Raw genomic sequence first — 22,351 nt, 5'->3', positions numbered from 1 at the left:
TAATCATACAAATAAGTATTTAGATTGTTTATAGATTTGTAATGTTAAAATAAGATGGCTAAAATCCGTACTCATATTTAACCTAAGTTTTATTTGAACTTCGTGATAATAATAATGAGTTGAGTGACCCTCAAATATGGACTGTTAATTTCACCTCTAGATTAGTAGTTTTCATATAAATAATGTTTTTAAACAACAATAAATTTATACTGTTTATTAATTTTTATCTTGTTCTTTTGGGTTTTTCTAACTAAAACGAATAATTTACAACCGCAAACAAATAATAGAGTTAACCTAGAAACAATTTCTTTGTAAATATTGGCTGGCAGACATCTAAATTTATTCATTGTTATAATCCGGGAGCTTACTTAAAAAACGACCATGAATTGATGCGAGGTGTTTTGTAAATATCGAAAACCACTTTTGATTATTAATAAAATATTGAATTTGTCTTTTTTTTTCAAAAAAAAAAACTCATTTATGTTGAAAGTCACCGACGGCAGATCGATCAGCAAACAGCGATATCAAACGGCAACTATGAAAGGTCTTATGTACTTCAATGTTTTTATTTTTGTAACAGCAAATCCCAACGGCAAACGAAAAGTCAAGTTTAGAAATCGGCCATATTACTCATGCACTCACAATATATCAGCTCCTGCACTATAAACGATATATATGTTTAAGTATTTCACTATTTTAAATAAATTCAAAGCATGTAAACGAATTTATTTAAAGATATGTAACAGGTTTTTCCCTTTTTAACGTAAATTCCATAATATTTTTGTTTATAAAAGAACGATACTTATGTGATATTGTCTTAAATTAAAAACTTACTGATTGAAAGGTCAAACTTTTTCTGAATTTAATCACTGTTCCTACCGTGGATATACTCGAAAAAAATAGCATCAAAATATCTATATAACCAAAGTAAATAATTTAATAGTCTGTCTTCATTATATTCCAAGTAAGTATAATTTCTAATTGAATAATTATTATTCTGAAGTTTATTATTCTTTTATTATTTATTATAAATTAAATGAAAACTATCAATTTTCAATTTTCTAGTTTGTTCTTTCAAATTATCAAATCACCAATATTCATTTGAAATACTTATAAATCTTCAATTTTATTCCATGTTCTAGTATGAAAGCTGTACTATTACTATTAAGTATTTTTTTATTCATAAATGATTCAAAATTGGAAGAAACTTCGAAACCAGTAGTCACTACACCTTTAGGAAAAATAAAGGGTACTTTAATTACTTCACGTCTTGGAAAAACTATATTTTCTTTTAGAGGTATACGCTATGCCAAAGCTCCAATTGGCGATTTGAGATTTCAGGTAAATATCGCCTCCATAATTTTCTCAGTAATATATTGTTACGAAAATACGTGTTTCTAGTATTTTTATTAACAATTAATTATTTATCTCATAATAATTAACATGAATACTATGTCATATGCAACTTTAAACACATAAAGTATAACAAATTGCCTAACTATCGGTCACTCATTTTCATTTTATGTAAGTTTTCTATATATTTTGACCTTAGTTCATATTTATTAAGTTTAGAATATTATTATGAATTATACCATATCTATTGACATTAATAGGATTCTTATATTTATAAATAGCCTCCAGTTCCTGTAGAAAAATGGGACGGCGTTTATGACGCAACAAAAGATGGTCCGTCATGTCCTCAACCGACAACTGATCCAATTTCAGAAGATTGTTTGATATTAAATGTTTATTCTACCAAGGTACGAATTATTAAGTTGATATAATATAAAAAAAGTCTTGTTAAACCACTATTGCAGCTACCAAATTCAAAAAATAATCCTAAGCGACCAGTAATAGTGCACATACATCCTGGAGGTTTCTACAGTTCAACTTCGGTTAGTTTTTGGGCGGGTCCTCAATATTTCATGGATCAAGACATCGTTCTCGTCACTTTCAATTATCGAATAGGAAGTTTGGGTAAATTGTATACACTGTATAATGTAGGCAACACTTAATACTTAGTGTATGTATAATAAGTTGTCTGTTATTAAATTTAATTATTTAGATTCTCGTATATTGTAGATTATAAATTTTCATGATTATTTTATTGATACCGTATTTTATTTTGAAATAAAGGATTCATAAGTACCGGAGATGAAGTAGCGCCAGGAAATAATGGATTGAAAGATCAAGTGGTAGTACTGAAATGGGTACAACAAAATATTGCATCGTTTGGTGGCGATCCGGATTCGGTTACAATACTTGGATACAGCGCTGGTGCTTGGAGTGTAACTCTACATATGGTATCACCGATGTCAGAAGGTAAACTAATATTGTTATCAAATGTAATTTGATAATAAAATTGTGTGTATAACCTCGATTATTCTATTTTTCGAGCATGCGTATTAAGAACGAAACAGAGACGGACTTAAAAAATAGTAAAAATAAATGGAGTTGTGATTATTGAAAGTATTTTAGGATTATTTCACAAAGGTGTCTCTATGAGTGGGACTGTATTTGGTGCTTGGCCGATTCCCGATCATGGCCAACTAGAACTTGCCAAAAAGCAAGCTAGATTCGTGGGCTGTCCCGAAAATACCACTTCAGCAGATATTATTAAATGTTTGAAGACTGTATCGTATCAAGATCTAGCAAATTCACTCGTACAGTTCAGGGTAATAAATGAACATAATTTCTACTAGTTTTTTTTTAAGTTTTCAATTTCAGGAATTCGGTTATGATCCAGTTTTAGTATGGTCTCCAGTAGTCGAACCGAACTGTGAACAACAAAGATTCCTTACAGATAATCCTACAAAACTTATAGTCACCGGAAAATTCAAACATATACCGTTTATCACAGGACGTACCACAGACGAATTCAATTATTTTGCTCTAAGTAAGTCAAGTACGACCCTGTGTTTAGATTTTATGATGACGTTATACCATAGAACTAAAAAGTTAAAGTACCTGTCAATATTAATATCGGTCGGAACGTATCAGAATTGTTTAGTAACAGTGTAGAGATGGGAATCACTTTTCGTATATAACATTCAATTATTTTTAAAATAGATTTGTAAAATTAATTCAAAATACATTTTTAATAATATATGTAGAGTGTGATTAAAATAATATTAACGCCGTTCTAGATGTACTTGACAATGACACCCTCACTCAAGAGATGAATAACGATTTCGATAGAATCGCTCCTATATCATTTCTGTACGAAAGAAACACCGATTTTTCAAAATACGTTAGTAAGAATCTCAGAAAATTCTATTTCCAAGATAAAAAAATCGTTAAAAGTCAAGAACAAGCTCTTAAAGACGTAAGTATAAAAATTATCTCATAGTTTGCTGCACATTTTCACTCTATATAATTAATTTGTCTATTGATACGTATTCATAGTTGATTCTGCTTGTTCTACGGGACAGTCACACCATTAGGTTAGTTAAGTGTTGCCAGATTTAAAGGAAATCTTTTTATATGTTGGATTTAGTAATATTGCCGCAAAATTGGAGAATTTTGTTTACATTTTAAAGATTTTTGTGCAAAAGTATATTAATATTAATTTTATCAACAATTTTTTTTTTAAATTAATCGATGACGTGTAACCAAATAAAAAATACTGTTTCGCTACGCCACTGATATTAATTATAAATTGAATCTTTTGCCGCATTTCAATATTTATATTTTCTGTGTGTGGATAAATTAACATTTAATTGTTTTTAGTTGTATGAAGATTCGATAGTTGGTTTTCAAGCTCATAGGGCTGCCAAATTAATTGCCCAATATAACACAAAACCAGTTTATTATTACAGATTCAGTTATAGGGGAAGTTACAGCCATCTTTATCTACCAGGAACCAACGATACAGTACCATATGGTAAACTATATACATATTAAATTATCTATTGTTGTTGTTGTTAGTGCTATAATTTAATATAAAGAATTCTATGATCACTGAATAATATTTCAGGTGTGGTTCATCACGACGATTTAATTTATTTGTTTTACATTTCCAAACTGTTCCCGAAATTTAAGGAAAATTCACCTAAAGAAGTAGAAATGGTGGAAAAACTTACGTTATTGTACGCAAACTTTGCAAAAACCGGGTAAGCATCTATAAACATAATTTATGCACTTCAAAGTTTGACATAACCTCTAAATTGGAATTAATATTAATTATAATAATAGCAATCCGACTCCGGAATCATCAACCGCATTGAACAAGATAAAATGGCAGCCTTATACTCCACAAGATAGAAAATATTTAGATATTGGTGAAAAATTGGTGATGAAGGAAAATCTTCTAGAGAATAGATTCCAAGAATGGGATCGTCTGTATCCAATTAATATCTAATTATTTATGACGTTGTTACTGATATATTAATTAAATTTTGATTGAAATAAAAGTGTTTAATTGATTTGTGTGTCTTTACCTAATCACCATTATCAAATATACTTGTCACAAAAAAACACAATTACATACAGGGTGAGCTACTAATACCTAATACTAATCTACAAATTTCGAACTTTAGAGGAGACACAAAAAACTTATTTAAATGTTTATTTCTTACTTATAAGCAGATTTTTTTTTATTTAACGCTTTCAATTGAAATGTGGAATAGCCGATTGATATTCAGTTAAGAAATACTTAAAAATACATAAGTAAGGTGCATAAAATTTTTTTTATTGAATCCAGGTTTGCAACGGAAATATTGCTGGCAAAATAAACTCTTTTCGTCGCAAATATCTTATAATCCTTTATAAAATAATGACAGGGCAGTTTTCTTTTCAGATAGTAACCATGGGGATTTCATCTTATGTAGTAATTGCATATTCACAAGAGATTTTGTAAAATTCGTGAGAGTTCCTTCTCCGTACAAAACATTCGCAGAGAGTTGCGTTTTCATAATCCTTTTTTTTGTAGCTCTCAATTAAGTATTCAGGTTATTGACTTTTTTCTTAGCATTGTTTAGTTCCTTCATTTTCTTCTTGCAATAACTGATTCCTACCTCCAATTCCCATAGAACAAGATATTCTTTATACAATCAGTGTTGCCACAATTTAAAAGCTGAATGTAAAAATTGAACTAGAAAAGGTACTAGATTGTACCAACTTCAAACAAATTTAATAAAATTATAGAGAGATGTATAAACATAAGTTTAAATTAAATTTTTTTTCCAAAAATGTTATAGACTGTGTCAATTATTATTTTAAGGATGAAAAATTTATATAAAGTTTACCGATAAAATTAGCAATGCAGTACAAAAATCTCACGATCTAAATATAAATCAACTTGGCTCTTTTTTCTAATTATTGTTACAATCTAGTACAATTTCTAACTTATTTTATTAAACGAAAATATAAAATAACTTTATATACTAGCACTTTATACTAGCGTATAAAATGTACTAAAATTGTACAATCGTACTAGCTCTGGCAACACTGTATACAATGCTAAAACAGAAAGATTGTTATGGTTATTTTATTGGGGGAAGTAGGGGCATTTTATGTGGGTCGTTGTTTACTTTTAGGAATAGCTTTTATACAAGAAACATTTTTTGTTCAATTCGTTTTATTAAAAAGTATTAAAATCTTAATGTTTTATAATTATCATCATTATGTTTATTGAGCAGTTTTTCCTCGATTATGTATGAATAGAGATGAGAGAGAAAAGCACGTTACGGTAGTTTTTTGGGGGAGATCGGGGCATATTTTGGTATAATGGCAATTTTAGGTCCTGTGGGAGAATTTTTCTTTTACGAATTATTTAATTAAAAAGTTAATATTTTATTATTATCGATATTTATCACAAAGTTTACGAGGCAGAATTTTCTCAATTATATTAGGGGAGATGGGGGCAAGTTTCTGTGGGTTACGGTTTGTTTGTGAGAATGGCTCTTATATTGAACAAATTTTCAATTATCTGTCGGTATTTTTTAGCAGGAATATACTGCGTTCTTTCAAATATACAGTGCTGCAATTTTTTTTTATTAAAGCACATTTGCTGATTTTTTTTGTTTAAATCATCATTAGGTGAAAAAAAAACACGAAAATAATTATAAATAAACTTTTTTTATTTCAAGTACAAATATTCGAATCACAGATATCGATTAATTTTTCATTATGCCCAAATTGTTCGCGATCTGTCTACATTTGAACGCGACCTCTTCTTGCACTAAACTGAAACACATCGCGACCACCACCAACCCCACGAATATGTAAACACAACACGCTAATAATTGAATTTGAGTATAAAAATCCGAAGTTTGCGGTAAATTATCCCCGATACCGATAGTTGATAACGCTATGAAACAAAAATAGATGGCGTCGATGAAGCTACCGCTTGTCGTCGACGAGAAAGCGAACGCGCCCGCGCACACGTAAGCGACGAAAATCGCGAGGACCAAAAGAGCAGGCACTGACGGTGACGGCTGTAGACCAGACGCCGTTGTATCGTTATCTTGAGATCGCAATATTAGTGGTATTCTAGATGGTGTATCATGGGTGCAACTGAAAGAAAAAATTTTGAAAATTTCATGGATACAGTTGATTATTTATATACAACTCACACAACGTGATCGTTTTCGTCGGTGTCATCGGCTTCTTCTAAGTCGGAAGTTACGGCAATACCGATTATCGACGAGTTTCTAATCTGTACACCGTGATGCGCATGCGCAGGACAAACAGAGTTAGTGTTGTCAGCGAGGGTTTGTCGCACCGAACGTCCCCTCGTATTATTAGTTCTGACGGTGGCTAGAAGGGAACGTTTCGGTATATCAGATTGATCGATGTATTGGGTATGGTGATTCGGTCTGAAGTTGACGTGGTTAGGTGTGTTGTGGATTGAAGTCGTTTGGATTGATGCAGTGTCTGAAAAAATTGACGCCGAATGAGACATAACCTTACTACTAAAGCATATATGGAAACTACCTTCATGTGATTTGCAGTAATGTTTTGTCGATGGGCTGGAAGGGGCTTTGTGATAACCTACGGAAGGATTTTTAACTAAGCTGTCGTTTGTTTGACAACATAACTTCGAATAACTTTTTCTTGCACCCGAAGCTAGTAAGCTCCCGAAGGCGGAGAGTAGAACTAACATTAGAGGTACTCCAATTACAGCGTACATTATCGTAGCTAATTTACCTAGGGCTGTTTTGGGGGTTAACTTTCCATAACCTAAAAAAAATTGGTATCTAAGCTATGAAGGTCATGAAAAGAAAAAAACTGCATTAATAATTTTTTCTGTACATATCACCGTTTACGAGAAATGTACGCTAGAAAAATTATTCAAGGTCATATATAGAAAAATTTTTCCAATTTTTTTCGTAAACGGTGAAAGATATGAAAAAATGAGTTATATAAAAGTTGTAGACCATTAAATTTTCTATAAAAACTTTATCAATAATTTTTTCTGTACGTATCACCGTTTACGAGAAATGTTCGCTAGAAAAATTATTCAAGGTCATATATAGAAAAGTTTTTCCAATTTTTTTCGTAAACGGTGAAAGATATGAAAAAATGAGTTATATAAAAGTTGTAGACCATTAAATTTTCTATAAAAACTTTATTAATAATTTTTCTGTACGTATCACCGTTTACGAGAAATGTTCGCTAGAAAAATTATTCAAGGTCATATATAGAAAAGTTTTTCCAATTTTTTTCGTAAACGGTGAAAGATATGAAAAAATGAGTTATATAAAAGTTGTAGACCATTAAATTTTCTATAAAAACTTTATCAATAATTTTTTCTGTACGTATCACCGTTTACGAGAAATGTTCGCTAGAAAAATTATTCAAGGTCATATATAGAAAAGTTTTTCCAATTTTTTTCGTAAACGGTGAAAGATATGAAAAAATGAGTTATATAAAAGTTGTAGACCATTAAATTTTCTATAAAAACTTTATCAATAATTTTTTCTGTACGTATCACCGTTTACGAGAAATGTTCGCTAGAAAAATTATTCAAGGTCATATATAGAAAAGTTTTTCCAATTTTTTTCGTAAACGGTGAAAGATATGAAAAAATGAGTTATATAAAAGTTGTAGACCATTAAATTTTCTATAAAAACTTTATTAATAATTTTTCTGTACGTATCACCGTTTACGAGAAATGTTCGCTAGAAAAATTATTCAAGGTCATATATAGAAAAGTTTTTCCAATTTTTTTCGTAAACGGTGAAAGATATGAAAAAATGAGTTATATAAAAGTTGTAGACCATTAAATTTTCTATAAAAACTTTATCAATAATTTTTTCTGTACGTATCACCGTTTACGAGAAATGTTCGCTAGAAAAATTATTCAAGGTCATATATAGAAAAGTTTTTCCAATTTTTTTCGTAAACGGTGAAAGATATGAAAAAATGAGTTATATAAAAGTTGTAGACCATTAAATTTTCTATAAAAACTTTATTAATAATTTTTCTGTACGTATCACCGTTTACGAGAAATGTTCGCTAGAAAAATTATTCAAGGTCATATATAGAAAAGTTTTTCCAATTTTTTTCGTAAACGGTGAAAGATATGAAAAAATGAGTTATATAAAAGTTGTAGACCATTAAATTTTCTATAAAAACTTTATCAATAATTTTTTCTGTACGTATCACCGTTTACGAGAAATGTTCGCTAGAAAAATTATTCAAGGTCATATATAGAAAAGTTTTTCCAATTTTTTTCGTAAACGGTGAAAGATATGAAAAAATGAGTTATATAAAAGTTGTAGACCATTAAATTTTCTATAAAAACTTTATCAATAATTTTTTCTGTACGTATCACCGTTTACGAGAAATGTTCGCTAGAAAAATTATTCAAGGTCGTATATAGAAAAGTTTTTCCAATTTTTTTCGTAAACGGAGAAAGATATGAAAAAATGAATTCTATAAAAGTTGTAGACCTTTAAATTTTCTATAAAAACTGTATCAATAATTTTTTCTGTACGTATCACCGTTTACGAGAAATGTACGCTAGAAAAATTATTCAAGGTCATATATAGAAAAGTTTCTCCAATATTTTTGGTAAACGGTGAAAGATATATGAAAATTTATCGGATAAAAGTTGTAGACCATTAAATTCTCTATAAAAAATGTATGGATTTTTTTCTTTACGAATAAACGTTTACGAGATATGTCGTTTCAAAAAGTTTAGTTCAGCTTTCCGAGAATAACTAACAATAATTATATCCAGTAAATCTCCGTACTATTTTTAAATTTGGCAACGTTGTGGGACTGCATACTTGTATCATATATAAAAAAGTCTGTATTGTATTTTGAATATATAAAGCGACACTATTATTTAATTTACCGGAACATATCATGATAATATTTTTTAAAGTGAACATTTCAAATAAAAAAAAGAATTTTTTTAATGTGCTATGAGCAGGACAATTTATTATCACATTTACATGCATTTTATATCTTTCGCACTTAATTAATGCAATAAACTGCATGTAATAAAATATTGCTTACGGCTCTTGCATAGCATTTTATGCTTCATTCGTGCATTTTTTTTCTATAATTGTATACTTATACTTTTTAAATAATGTTACTTACTATAAAGGTTGGAATTCTTTCACTTCGTGGAAAGACTTTTTTTTTAGATCTGTTATGTATTGTATAAACCGTAAAAATTGACATGTATAAAAAAACATCGTAGCACTACTTTTTTTACACTCCACGTATCTTATATATAACTAAATAGTATTTTATTTATTATTCTACTTTAAACTTGAAATATTTCGACATTTAAAAATATTTGTTTGGTCCGCTGTATTAATTTGATTTGGTCTACTGTAATTACAATTTCATTGATAGCAAAGCAAGCGATTATTCACGTTTTGTTTTATTCACGAATCTTTTACTGCTAGTAAATAAATTGGTAATTTATTCACTCCAATTTAAGATTATTCCAATTTAACGACTGAAAACGAAAAAGTGTTTGATTCCTATCAATAAAATCAAGTACATTTACGTATGAGTTTTATTTTTATACGCGGTAGTATTGTGTATTGCCTAACTAATAGGTCTAGTAAAATCTTTGACACGGAACGTTGTTGATATATTGAGCGCTACTTCACTTTATGTATGCCATTTTGTATAAGAGACATATAACTTTCATATAACGTGGATTATTTATGATATTTTTGAATTTGTATTTCGTTAAAACTTTTTCTTTGTCAAACTAGACGAGGCGTTTCAACTTTGTCGAACGTGAACAAACTACCAAATAGTTTTTTTGTCGTGAAATTGATTCCCAGATATTTTTTTATGTTCGAAAGTTCCAAATAAATCGAAAGTTGTTGGGGAAAGTTGGTTGTAAACAACATTGTAACAAACGTGCTTAAAGGAATCTTTTGAGAGATATAAAAAAGAGGAAGAATAACAGTTACAAACGATGCTAGTATTAAAACTTATGAAACTAATAATTATCGTTAATTTTTTCTTATTACAAGAAAAGCGTAATTAAAGTGTGAGGTTAGGGAAGAATTTGAGAGTACAGTGGCGTGCAGATATCAATGGATACAAAATTTATCGGTGCACGTAGAGGTGAGTATCTTTATATAATTCAAAAAAATAAATTTCAAAAATACAGTGGCGTGCAATTATGAAGGGATTAAAATATATTTCTTGGTTTTCTTTATATAATTCGAAGATATCGATTTCAAAATTTATAATTTTGAAAGGATAAAAATATATTTTTTGTTTTTTTTAAAATATTTCGAAATAATAAATTCCATAAGTACAGTAGCGTACAGGATAGAAGGGTTAAAAATATATTGTTTCACATCGAGATAGAGCCCTGCATTTTCTAAAGGAAAAAATTTGGAGTGTACAGAGGCGTGCATATTTATAAAAATGTTTTATTAATTATTGAAAATGATAAAATTATTTATCGAATAGGTTAAAAACAATTTTGGGGCCGTTGGAAATAAAAAATAAATAAATTAGTGCAAAAACAATAATCAATTAGCTACCGGGGTCGTTTAAAAACATTCTTTTTGCCTTTTGATTGTGATTTGACATCACTGTTTACTATACTTGTTTATCTATCAAGTGTCAGCTGTCAATTAAACTATTACATCATCAAACAATATATTACGGTTTTGAAAGAATGTTAAGGTATTTTTAAAATAATTTTTTCAAGTTAATTTTTACATACTCACCGACAGTTGTAAGGATGGTTACGGAGTACAAAAGGGCTTCGCCGAAATTCCAATGCGGAGAATCTACATTTAGAGGATCCGTTAATCTTTTCGATTCCACTACGGCTCTTTCGAAACGTCTCAACTGTTCGGTTACTAATTTTGTCCAATTTTTTTCATATAATACGTTGAGACGTTCTGTAACAAATAGAAAGAGCCTTAAATAATTCTATAACCACCGTAGAGGAAGTGAACCTCCTAAAAAGTGACTTTTCAGTCAAATCGTCCTCGTATATACGATCAAGCAATCACAATAAAAGATATGAGCATATAAATTTTTAGGTTAGGTTAGGAAGTGAAAAGATACATTTCTAAATTTTCTAAAAAATATATATAATAATGGAAAAACCCATACGATTGCAATTACAGTGAATTGAAATAAAAACGTCACTTAAAATATCTGAATTTCTGTCGAAACATGCAAATTTTATACCATTATTTGACTAAGACTCTGTTAGAAAGCTTTTTAAACATTCCCCCGAGATATCTAATAGCTTCAAGACGGCTTACGAACTGTCTGAAAGCCAAGAATTATTCGGAACACTCAACAGGTCCCCTTGTAAATATTTATATATGCTGGTTTGTATCTAAACTACCACCATGCAAATTCACGTTTGCGGATTTGCTTTACTGAGCTATTCTGTAAATGCCATCCCAAGAATATTAATTTAAATCAAGTCGAAATAAATATTTAAATAACGTTCAGTCCATAGTTTTGAAAATATAATTAACAAATTTAATTCAATAATTGAAGTTTTATATTCTATCTGATTATACGTATAATGTATCAAAAAAACTTTATCAGCGATTATTACATCGATAAAATTAAAATAAAGTTTATAAAAACTTAATTACGTTGTCATTTTTCACTACTTTCCCCTACTTGATCCATGTTAACCAAACGAAATTATAACAAATTCACTAGATAGGCAACACACAATACTACTGCGTACATGTGCTCCCATACGTATAAGTAAAAGTATATTTTTATCACTTGAATACAAATTATATAAATTTATTTTTTTTAATTGATATTTTAATTACTAATACCAATAAAAAAGTTAGGTTATACTATGTTTTGCGCAACATTCTCATTAAGAGACATGTTAAGTCAAATTTGATATTTAAATAACGTTCAGTAAATGGTTATGAAAATATCATCAACAGCATCGATTCATTGAAACTAATTAAATAATATTGAGTTATATGTTCTATCTGATTATATGTATAATCTATCAAAAATACTTTATTATCGATTATTACATCTATAAAATTAAAATAAAGCTTCTAAAAGGTTAATGATTAAGTTACGTTGTCATTTTTCACTACTCTCCCCTATTTGGTCCATGTTAGCCAACTGTAATTTTTATAATAAATCTACCATATAGGCAACACACAATGCTGCTGCTGTGTGTATATGCTCCCATACACTTAAGTGAATACATATTTTTAGACATGTAAAAGCTCAACGGCCCCCGTTATTTTGTTATCCATATTATTATAACTACGGTTTTGCGTGGTAAAGTCATGTATATCAAATTTGTCAACACAAAAACACAATAAAGCTGTTTTCGTCTACTTCAATGCCCATTCTAGTGAAGCATGAAAAGAAAACCTGATTAATATTAATGAATGATTTATTTTCGTATTATTATAATGAAATTACTTGTATTTGCATTGTGAATTATGCGATTAATATTTAATACAATTAAATATCAAATGAGTGAAGTTGTTTTTTTTTATTCACTAAAATATCTAAAAACTTATTTATTCAAGAAGATTTAATATACAATTAATCAGAGCCTGTGGACTGGAATAGGAGAGGTTCACGACGATTTTCAACGCCATCTCTGTTACCGGCTCACATCTAAAAGCTTACTTTTTGGTGTTTTATTTTTGAATGTTTGTCAATCTGGATTCTGAAACTAAGTTGCAATCATGCATCGAGAAACAACCAAGATTATTGAATGAACAACGTCCATCTTGCAAAGGTGTTTGATATTGTTTGTTTATTAGCTATTTGCATTTTTGTCCATTCAAAAGTTATTATTTGTTGCGAATTGTGCTGTCGTGTTTACTTAGCCCATATGAGTAAACGAGTAAAGGCCTGCTGTGTACCAGGATGCACGAATAAGCAAGCGATAAGGTGAGAGTAATATTTAGTATTTATCAACATATTGAAATCAAGTTTATATCTATACGAGAATAACTCTTTTCTCCCCAACTTCATTAATTTGTATTTAGGAAATCATTTTGTTGAATGGTTAAATATGTTGAATGATTTTATCCTTATTTTACTTTTTTATAGACATTCCATTCCTACGAATGAAGACGTTTGCAGAATTTGGTTGCAAAGAATAAATAACCCCAAGTTATACAGCAGATATAGTATTATCATAACATAGAATATGTAATATTCATTTTGAACCAATTTGTAGAAACCCCAATGGCAGGTTAAAAAAAGTTTCACTGCTAACTCTACCTTTACACCTGGTAAGTACTTATATTTACTGTTACAATAAACCTCTTATGAATCATAGTGAAAAGTCTTGTCACTCCTTATGTGGCAGGTTTAGTAGCGAAGAAATAATTTAAAAGTCTCAAATGCCACTTGTGTAAAAATATAATATTGTCAAACGAAGTAATTAAGGCCAATTCATTAATATATTCTAGGGAACATAAAAAAATGTTTTATATGAGCCTTCAGCAAAATTCTGTGATATTTTTAAAAGGTTTTCTGATAAAATTTTCAAAAGATTGCCCCAGTTAATCAATTTGTTAGGCATAAAGAAACAAATATTTTGTTTGGAGGATTCAACATATATTTCCTCAATATTTTGTTCAGATCATAAGGATTATTTAAATATGTTTTTAAATATAAGTTTTAACATATGCATCTTCCATTACATAGGTTTAATTAATAAAATTTTGAAGGGCAAAGATCAACAATGTAAAGACTATGATGTGATGAATATGGTATATGTTAAATATAAGAAAAGCTGCAAGATAGACAACGGTAATCATTAATTATACATGGTTATAAAATAAGTTTTTTATATACCATTGGATGTACCATGTACAAACAGAAACATTTTTCAAACATGCCAACATCTCACTGTCGACAGGTCTAAGCCTGCTAAAGTGTGAAGGAAAATTTTTTGTTTGTAGATATAGTTATAAAATGTCAATAACAAAATAAAAATTATAATAATCATCCTATGTTTCAATATTTTATCTACCTATATCTTATATAAACCATTTAATTGTGAAATTTAGATGGTGGGACTTGGTTGTCATATAAATTGTAAATGAAACTAAAATATTTTACAAAATATTTCATTTAAACAGCATTTCAATTTCAGGTATTTATATTTTCTTGTAAACAACAATATTTCAATTTGAAATGTTAGCAAAATTAAAGTATTTTGCATAATACTTTTGTTTCATTTACAATTTGATGCGACAACTAGCTTCAACCATTTAAAATTACCAGTTATTTTTAAATTTCCCGCGAAATTAGTATGGATATGAACTTTAAATCAAAACTTTGATTATGGAAATCTTTTTCTTGGTACGGAGCCAGTTCAAGAGATGCTGCTGCTAGGATCGAACTTTGTCAACAAATTTTTATACAGAGTGGCAGATCTATCGAATATATAATCTTAGCAACTAATTGTCTACACTTCCGATCTTAAACGAAGCGTTACGAATGTCTACCGACTCGGTGAAAACTTCAGATAATTCCAAGCCCTCTTGCCAGATTTGGAAAAAAATATTCAATACTATTATTGACATTTTTTCGTAATGAAGTGTTTTTTTTATATATCAGTAAATGTTTTTATAATTGTATAGAACAAAATACGAAACATCAATTTTTTGTTTGGTTTATTTTGGATTGACTTTGTTTAGGTCTGTTATTGTTTTCCCAATGTCAAAACTTTCACCTTTTGATATATATATATTTTTAATTTCGGAAATAATGTACGTATTATAGTGCTAAATTTGATAAGTAAGGCGATTGTGTAAATATAGTAAATTTTTAGTTGTCAAAAACGTTTTGAGATAAATTTTTATGACTAATTGTGAAAAACGTTGGCAACACTGTTTATCCAGTAGACAAAAAAGAATGATTTCGTTTCTAGTTTGTACTCTTAACTTTATTGGGTGTCTGTTAATGTCTATTATCAAAATTTCACACGTTGCGAGTATCTGAAACATGTTAATAACTTACTATAACGTAATAGTTTTAATTTAACTGATACATTTCCATGTAAATATCAGTGTAAACGCAGCTGCTACCAACAAAACACGGGTTAATTTCGAATATGATTTACTGCGTGTTTAAAATTTATTATTATTGCTTAGGTATACATAATTTTGACAAGAAACTATATATTTATAAGTAGATATAAATATTTTGTCAGTTTTGGCAGCATATTTATAGTTTTAATGCAATTTGAAATAGGAGTGATCGCATCCAAAGCAGTTTATGAATCATTCGGTGACGATTTCAATACACTCTATCGTAGCAAAACTAAATAGAAACAAAAGACGATGTCACAACAGCTTCTATTTCGTATTCGTACATATATTTATCATATATTCTGTGTATTTACGCTTCATCTCCTACAACGAGCTTCGAATCACCACGCGTTCGTAATCGAGTGGGAATATTCGAAATGTCGGATGGAGCGTTGAACTGCAAGAACCTGTGGAAATTTCACAAGTGTTTGTGATTATTCTCGTAGTTCGGAGGATTGAGTTAGGAGGAATACTTATACTTTTTTATGTGTATGTGAAATAAAAAAAAATTTTTTTAATAGAAAATATATAAAAGTGTTTACACGGCTGCCATTTTGAATATTTTAAATTTCAAAAAATCAATTTAGAAAATGTATCTACAACAACTACATGTAACATATATCTATATTTCTATGAAAAATCAATTTGATTTCGTAATTTTTATTATATTTACCGCATGAATGGACAAATTTTCAAATTTTTCGAAAAATTAGAGGTTGAAAAAGTTTTTTTCGAAAATCTAGTTTCACCATGTTATAGACCATGAAATTCCCTACAATTTCGATGCATACAAGTTCTTTGTAAATGATTGATATTTTCAATTAAGGGGTTGGAAAAGTTTTTTTTTGGAAATTTAGGTTCACTATATTATAGAGCGTGAAATTCTCTACAATTTTGATGCCTACAAGTTGTTTGTAGGAGCAAAAATGACAGGGAGTAACGGAAAATGATTGGTGGTTACGATATTTTCAATTAAGGGGTTGAAAACGTTTTTTTTCTTTGGAAATTATGTTCAACATATTATAGAACGTAAAATTCTCTACAATTTCGATAACTACAAGTTGTTTGTACGAGCAAAAATGACAAGGAGTAACGGAAATTGATTGGTGGTTACGATATCTTCAATTAAGGGGTTGAAAACGTTTTTTTTCTTTGGAAATTATGTTCAACATGTTATAGAACGTAAAATTCTCTACAATTTTGATAACTACAAGTTGTTTGTACGAGCAAAAATGACAGGGAGTAACGGAAAATGATTGGTGGTTACGATATCTTCAATTAAGGGGTTGAAAACGTTTTTTTTCTTTGGAAATTATGTTCAACATGTTATAGAACGTAAAATTCTCTACAATTTCGATAACTACAAGTTGTTTGTACGAGCAAAAATGACAAGGAGTAACGGAAATTGATTGGTGGTTACGATATCTTCAATTAAGGGGTTGAAAACGTTTTTTTTCTTTGGAAATTATGTTCAACATGTTATAGAACGTAAAATTCTCTACAATTTCGATAACCACAAGTTGTTTGTACGAGCAAAAATGACAAGGAGTAACGGAAATTGATTGGTGGTTACGATATCTTCAATTAAGGGGTTGAAAACGTTTTTTTTTTTTTGGAAATTATGTTCAACATGTTATGGAACGTAAAATTCTCTACAATTTTGATAACCACAAGTTGTTTGTACGAGCAAAAATGACAGGGAGTAACGGAAATTGATTGGTGGTTACGATATCTTCAATTAAGGGGTTGAAAACGTTTTTTTTCTTTGGAAATTATGTTCACCATGTTATAGAACGTAAAATTCTCTACAATTTTGATAACTACAAGTTGTTTGTATGAGCAAAAATGACAGGGAGTAACGGAAATTGATTGGTGGTTACGATATTTTCAATTAAGGGGTTGAAAACGTTTTTTTTTTTTGGTAATTATGTTCACCATGTTATAGAACGTAAAATTCTCTACAATTTTGATAACCACAAGTTGTTTGTACGAGCAAAAATGACAGGGAGTAACGGAAATTGATTGGTGGTTACGATATCTTCAATTAAGGGGTTGAAAACCTTTTTTTTTTCTTTGGAAATTATGTTCAACATGTTATAGAACGTAAAATTCTCTACAATTTCGATAACTACAAGTTGTTTGTACGAGCAAAAATGACAGGGAGTAACGGAAATTGATTGGTGGTTACGATATTTTCAATTAAGGGGTTGAAAACGTTTTTTTTTTTTTGGAAATTATGTTCAACATGTTATAGAACGTAAAATTCTCTACAATTTTGATGCTTACAAGTTGTTTGTACGAGTAAAAATGACAGGGAGTAACGGAAATTGATTGGTGGTTACGATATTTTCAATTAAGGGGTTGAAAACGTTTTTTTCATTTGGAAATTTCGTCCACCGTGTTATAGAACGTAAAATTCTCTACAATTTTGATAACTACAAGTTGTTTGTACGAGCAAAAATGACAGGGAGTAACGGAAAATGATTGGTGGTTACGATATCTTCAATTAAGGGGTTGAAAACGTTTTTTTTCTTTGGAAATTATGTTCAACATGTTATAGAACGTAAAATTCTCTACAATTTTGATAACTACAAGTTGTTTGTACGAGCAAAAATGACAGGGAGTAACGGAAAATGATTGGTGGTTACGATATCTTCAATTAAGGGGTTGAAAACGTTTTTTTTTTTTGGAAATTATGTTCAACATGTTATAGAACGTAAAATTCTCTACAATTTTGATAACCACAAGTTGTTTGTACGAGCAAAAATGACAGGGAGTAACGGAAAATGATTGGTGGTTACGATATTTTCAATTAAGGGGTTGAAAACGTTTTTTTTCTTTGGAAATTATGTTCAACATGTTATAGAACGTAAAATTCTCTACAATTTTGATAACCACAAGTTGTTTGTACGAGCAAAAATGACAGGGAGTAACGGAAAATGATTGGTGGTTACGATATTTTCAATTAAGGGGTTGAAAACGTTTTTTTTTTTTGGAAATTATGTTCACCATGTTATAGAACGTAAAATTCTCTACAATTTTGATAACCACAAGTTGTTTGTACGAACAAAAATGACAGGGAGTAACGGAAATTGATTGGTGGTTACGATATCTTCAATTAAGGGGTTGAAAACGTTTATTTTTCTTTGGAAATTATGTTCAACATGTTATAGAACGTAAAATTCTCTACAATTTTGATAACTACAAGTTGTTTGTACGAGCAAAAATGACAGGGAGTAACGGAAATTGATTGGTGGTTACGATATCTTCAATTAAGGGGTTGAAAACGTTTATTTTTCTTTGGAAATTATGTTCAACATGTTATAGAACGTAAAATTCTCTACAATTTTGATAACTACAAGTTGTTTGTACGAGCAAAAATGACAGGGAGTAACGGAAAATGATTGGTGGTTACGATATCTTCAATTAAGGGGTTGAAAACGTTTTTTTTTTTTGGAAATTATGTTCAACATGTTATAGAACGTAAAATTCTCTACAATTTTGATAACTACAAGTTGTTTGTACGAGCAAAAATGACAGGGAGTAACGGAAAATGATTGGTGGTTACGATATCTTCAATTAAGGGGTTGAAAACGTTTATTTTTCTTTGGAAATTATGTTCAACATGTTATAGAACGTAAAATTCTCTACAATTTTGATAACTACAAGTTGTTTGTACGAGCAAAAATGACAGGGAGTAACGGAAAATGATTGGTGGTTACGATATCTTCAATTAAGGGGTTGAAAACGTTTTTTTTTTTTGGAAATTATGTTCAACATGTTATAGAACGTAAAATTCTCTACAATTTTGATAACTACAAGTTGTTTGTACGAGCAAAAATGACAGGGAGTAACGGAAAATGATTGGTGGTTACGATATCTTCAATTAAGGGGTTGAAAACGTTTATTTTTCTTTGGAAATTATGTTCAACATGTTATAGAACGTAAAATTCTCTACAATTTTGATAACTACAAGTTGTTGGTACGAGCAAAAATGACAGGGAGTAACGGAAAATGATTGGTGGTTACGATATCTTCAATTAAGGGGTTGAAAACGTTTTTTTTTTTTGGAAATTATGTTCAACATGTTATAGAACGTAAAATTCTCTACAATTTTGATAACCACAAGTTGTTTGTACGAGCAAAAATGACAGGGAGTAACGGAAAATGATTGGTGGTTACGATATTTTCAATTAAGGGGTTGAAAACGTTTTTTTTCTTTGGAAATTATGTTCAACATGTTATAGAACGTAAAATTCTCTACAATTTTGATAACCACAAGTTGTTTGTACGAGCAAAAATGACAGGGAGTAACGGAAAATGATTGGTGGTTACGATATTTTCAATTAAGGGGTTGAAAACGTTTTTTTTTTTTGGAAATTATGTTCACCATGTTATAGAACGTAAAATTCTCTACAATTTTGATAACCACAAGTTGTTTGTACGAGCAAAAATGACAGGGAGTAACGGAAAATGATTGGTGGTTACGATATTTTCAATTAAGGGGTTGAAAACGTTTTTTTTCTTTGGAAATTATGTTCACCATGTTATAGAACGTAAAATTCTCTACAATTTTGATAACTACAAGTTGTTTGTACGAGCAAAAATGACAGGGAGTAACGGAAATTGATTGGTGGTTACGATATTTTCAATTAAGGGGTTGAAAACGTTTTTTTTTTTGGAAATTTCGTTCACCATGTTATAGAACGTAAAATTCTCTACAATTTTGATGCTTACAAGTTGTTTGTACAAGCCTAAATGACAGGGAGTAACGGAAAATGATTGGTGGTTACGATATCTTCAATTAAGGGGTTGAAAACGTTTTTTTTTCTTTGGAAATTATGTTCACCATGTTATAGAACGTAAAATTCTCTACAATTTTGATAACCACAAGTTGTTTGTACGAGCAATAATGACAGGGAGTAACGGAAATTGATTGGTGGTTACGATATCTTCAATTAAGGGGTTGAAAACGTTTTTTTCATTTGGAAATTTCGTCCACCGTGTTATAGAACGTAAAATTCTCTACAATTTTGATAACTACAAGTTGTTTGTACGAGCAAAAATGACAGGGAGTAGAGGAAATTGATTGGTGGTTACGATATTTTCAATTAAGGGGTTGAAAACGTTTTTTTTTTTGGAAATTATGTTCACCATGTTATAGAACGTAAAATTCTCTACAATTTTGATAACTACAAGTTGTTTGTACGAGCAAAAATACAGGGAGTAACGGAAATTGATTGGTGGTTACGATATTTTCAATTAAGGGGTTGAAAACGTTTTTTTTTTTGGAAATTATGTTCACCATGTTATAGAACGTAAAATTCTCTACAATTTTGATAACCACAAGTTGTTTGTACGAGCAAAAATGACAGGGAGTAACGGAAAATGATTGGTGGTTACGATATTTTCAATTAAGGGGTTGAAAACGTTTTTTTTCTTTGGAAATTATGTTCAACATGTTATAGAACGTAAAATTCTCTACAATTTTGATAACTACAAGTTGTTTGTACGAGCAAAAATGACAGGGAGTAACGGAAATTGATTGGTGGTTACGATATTTTCAATTAAGGGGTTGAAAACGTTTTTTTTCTTTGGAAATTATGTTCACCATGTTATAGAACGTAAAATTCTCTACAATTTTGATAACCACAAGTTGTTTGTACGAGCAAAAATGACAGGGAGTAACGGAAAATGATTGGTGGTTACGATATTTTCAATTAAGGGGTTGAAAACGTTTTTTTTCTTTGGAAATTATGTTCAACATGTTATAGAACGTAAAATTCTCTACAATTTTGATAACTACAAGTTGTTTGTACGAGCAAAAATGACAGGGAGTAACGGAAATTGATTGGTGGTTACGATATTTTCAATTAAGGGGTTGAAAACGTTTTTTTTTTTGGAAATTATGTTCACCATGTTATAGAACGTAAAATTCTCTACAATTTTGATAACCACAAGTTGTTTGTACGAGCAAAAATGACAGGGAGTAACGGAAAATGATTGGTGGTTACGATATTTTCAATTAAGGGGTTGAAAACGTTTTTTTTTTTTTGGAAATTATGTTCACCATGTTATAGAACGTAAAATTCTCTACAATTTTGATAACTACAAGTTGTTTGTACGAGCAAAAATGACAGGGAGTAACGGAAATTGATTGGTGGTTACGATATTTTCAATTAAGGGGTTGAAAACGTTTTTTTTTTTGGAAATTATGTTCACCATGTTATAGAACGTAAAATTCTCTACAATTTTGATAACCACAAGTTGTTTGTACGAGCAAAAATGACAGGGAGTAACGGAAAATGATTGGTGGTTACGATATTTTCAATTAAGGGGTTGAAAACGTTTTTTTTTCTTTGGAAATTATGTTCACCATGTTATAGAACGTAAAATTCTCTACAATTTTGATAACTACAAGTTGTTTGTACGAGCAAAAATGACAGGGAGTAACGGAAATTGATTGGTGGTTACGATATTTTCAATTAAGGGGTTGAAAACGTTTTTTTTTCTTTGGAAATTATGTTCACCATGTTATAGAACGTAAAATTCTCTACAATTTTGATAACTACAAGTTGTTTGTACGAGCAAAAATTACAGGGAGTAACGGAAATTGATTGGTGGTTACGATATTTTCAATTAAGGGGTTGAAAACGTTTTTTTTTTTTGGAAATTTCGTTCACCATGTTATAGAACGTAAAATTCTCTACAATTTTGATGCTTACAAGTTGTTTGTACGAGCCTAAATGACAGGGAGTAACGGAAAATGATTGGTGGTTACGATATTTTCAATTAAGGGGTTGAAAACGTTTTTTTCATTTGGAAATTTCGTCCACCGTGTTATAGAA

At 29.7% G+C, this 22,351-nt stretch overlaps 2 protein-coding genes and 1 long non-coding RNA gene across 3 annotated transcripts in view; 2 read left to right on the top strand and 1 right to left on the bottom strand.

The window, feature by feature from the left end:
• The first annotated feature begins 715 nt into the window (after positions 1-715).
• LOC130446219 (juvenile hormone esterase-like) lies at positions 716-4,425 on the top strand. The gene is made up of 11 exons (XM_056782317.1): positions 716-964; positions 1,143-1,341; positions 1,635-1,760; positions 1,818-1,977; positions 2,137-2,322; positions 2,479-2,675; positions 2,728-2,896; positions 3,147-3,325; positions 3,730-3,883; positions 3,977-4,112; positions 4,195-4,425. The coding sequence occupies exons 2-11, from the start codon at positions 1,144-1,146 to the stop codon at positions 4,358-4,360; spliced, it is 1,671 nt and encodes a 556-aa protein (XP_056638295.1). The 5' UTR covers positions 716-964; position 1,143; the 3' UTR covers positions 4,361-4,425.
• Positions 4,426-6,059: 1,634 nt separating this feature from the next.
• Positions 6,060-22,351, bottom strand: part of LOC130446216 (TWiK family of potassium channels protein 7-like) — a 149,677-nt gene continuing 133,385 nt past the window's right edge. The window contains exons 3-6 of the mRNA XM_056782313.1: positions 11,163-11,339; positions 6,937-7,182; positions 6,576-6,876; positions 6,060-6,516 (exon numbers count right to left, since the gene is read on the bottom strand). Of these exons, the coding sequence (XP_056638291.1) occupies positions 6,117-6,516; positions 6,576-6,876; positions 6,937-7,182; positions 11,163-11,339 (1,124 nt within the window). The 3' untranslated portion in view covers positions 6,060-6,116. The remainder of the gene's footprint in view (positions 6,517-6,575; positions 6,877-6,936; positions 7,183-11,162; positions 11,340-22,351) is intronic.
• Positions 13,145-14,298, top strand: LOC130446218 (uncharacterized). The gene is made up of 3 exons (XR_008910120.1): positions 13,145-13,347; positions 13,510-13,694; positions 14,136-14,298. It is a non-coding gene; the product is annotated as an uncharacterized LOC130446218 (long non-coding RNA).

The sequence above is a fragment of the Diorhabda sublineata genome, chromosome 7 (genome assembly GCF_026230105.1).
Source record: "Diorhabda sublineata isolate icDioSubl1.1 chromosome 7, icDioSubl1.1, whole genome shotgun sequence".
Classification (NCBI taxonomy): Eukaryota; Metazoa; Arthropoda; class Insecta; order Coleoptera; family Chrysomelidae; genus Diorhabda; species Diorhabda sublineata.
This window is presented reverse-complemented; position numbering and strand designations above follow the sequence as displayed.

Coding starts and splice junctions, on each gene's coding strand:
- LOC130446219 (XM_056782317.1), top strand. CDS start 1,144: ATGAAAGCTGTACTATTACTATTAAGTATTTTTTTATTCATAAATGAT. Junction 1,761..1,817: donor TAAATGTTTATTCTACCAAG/GTACGAATTATT, acceptor CCACTATTGCAG/CTACCAAATTCAAAAAATAA. Junction 2,323..2,478: donor GGTATCACCGATGTCAGAAG/GTAAACTAATAT, acceptor AAAGTATTTTAG/GATTATTTCACAAAGGTGTC.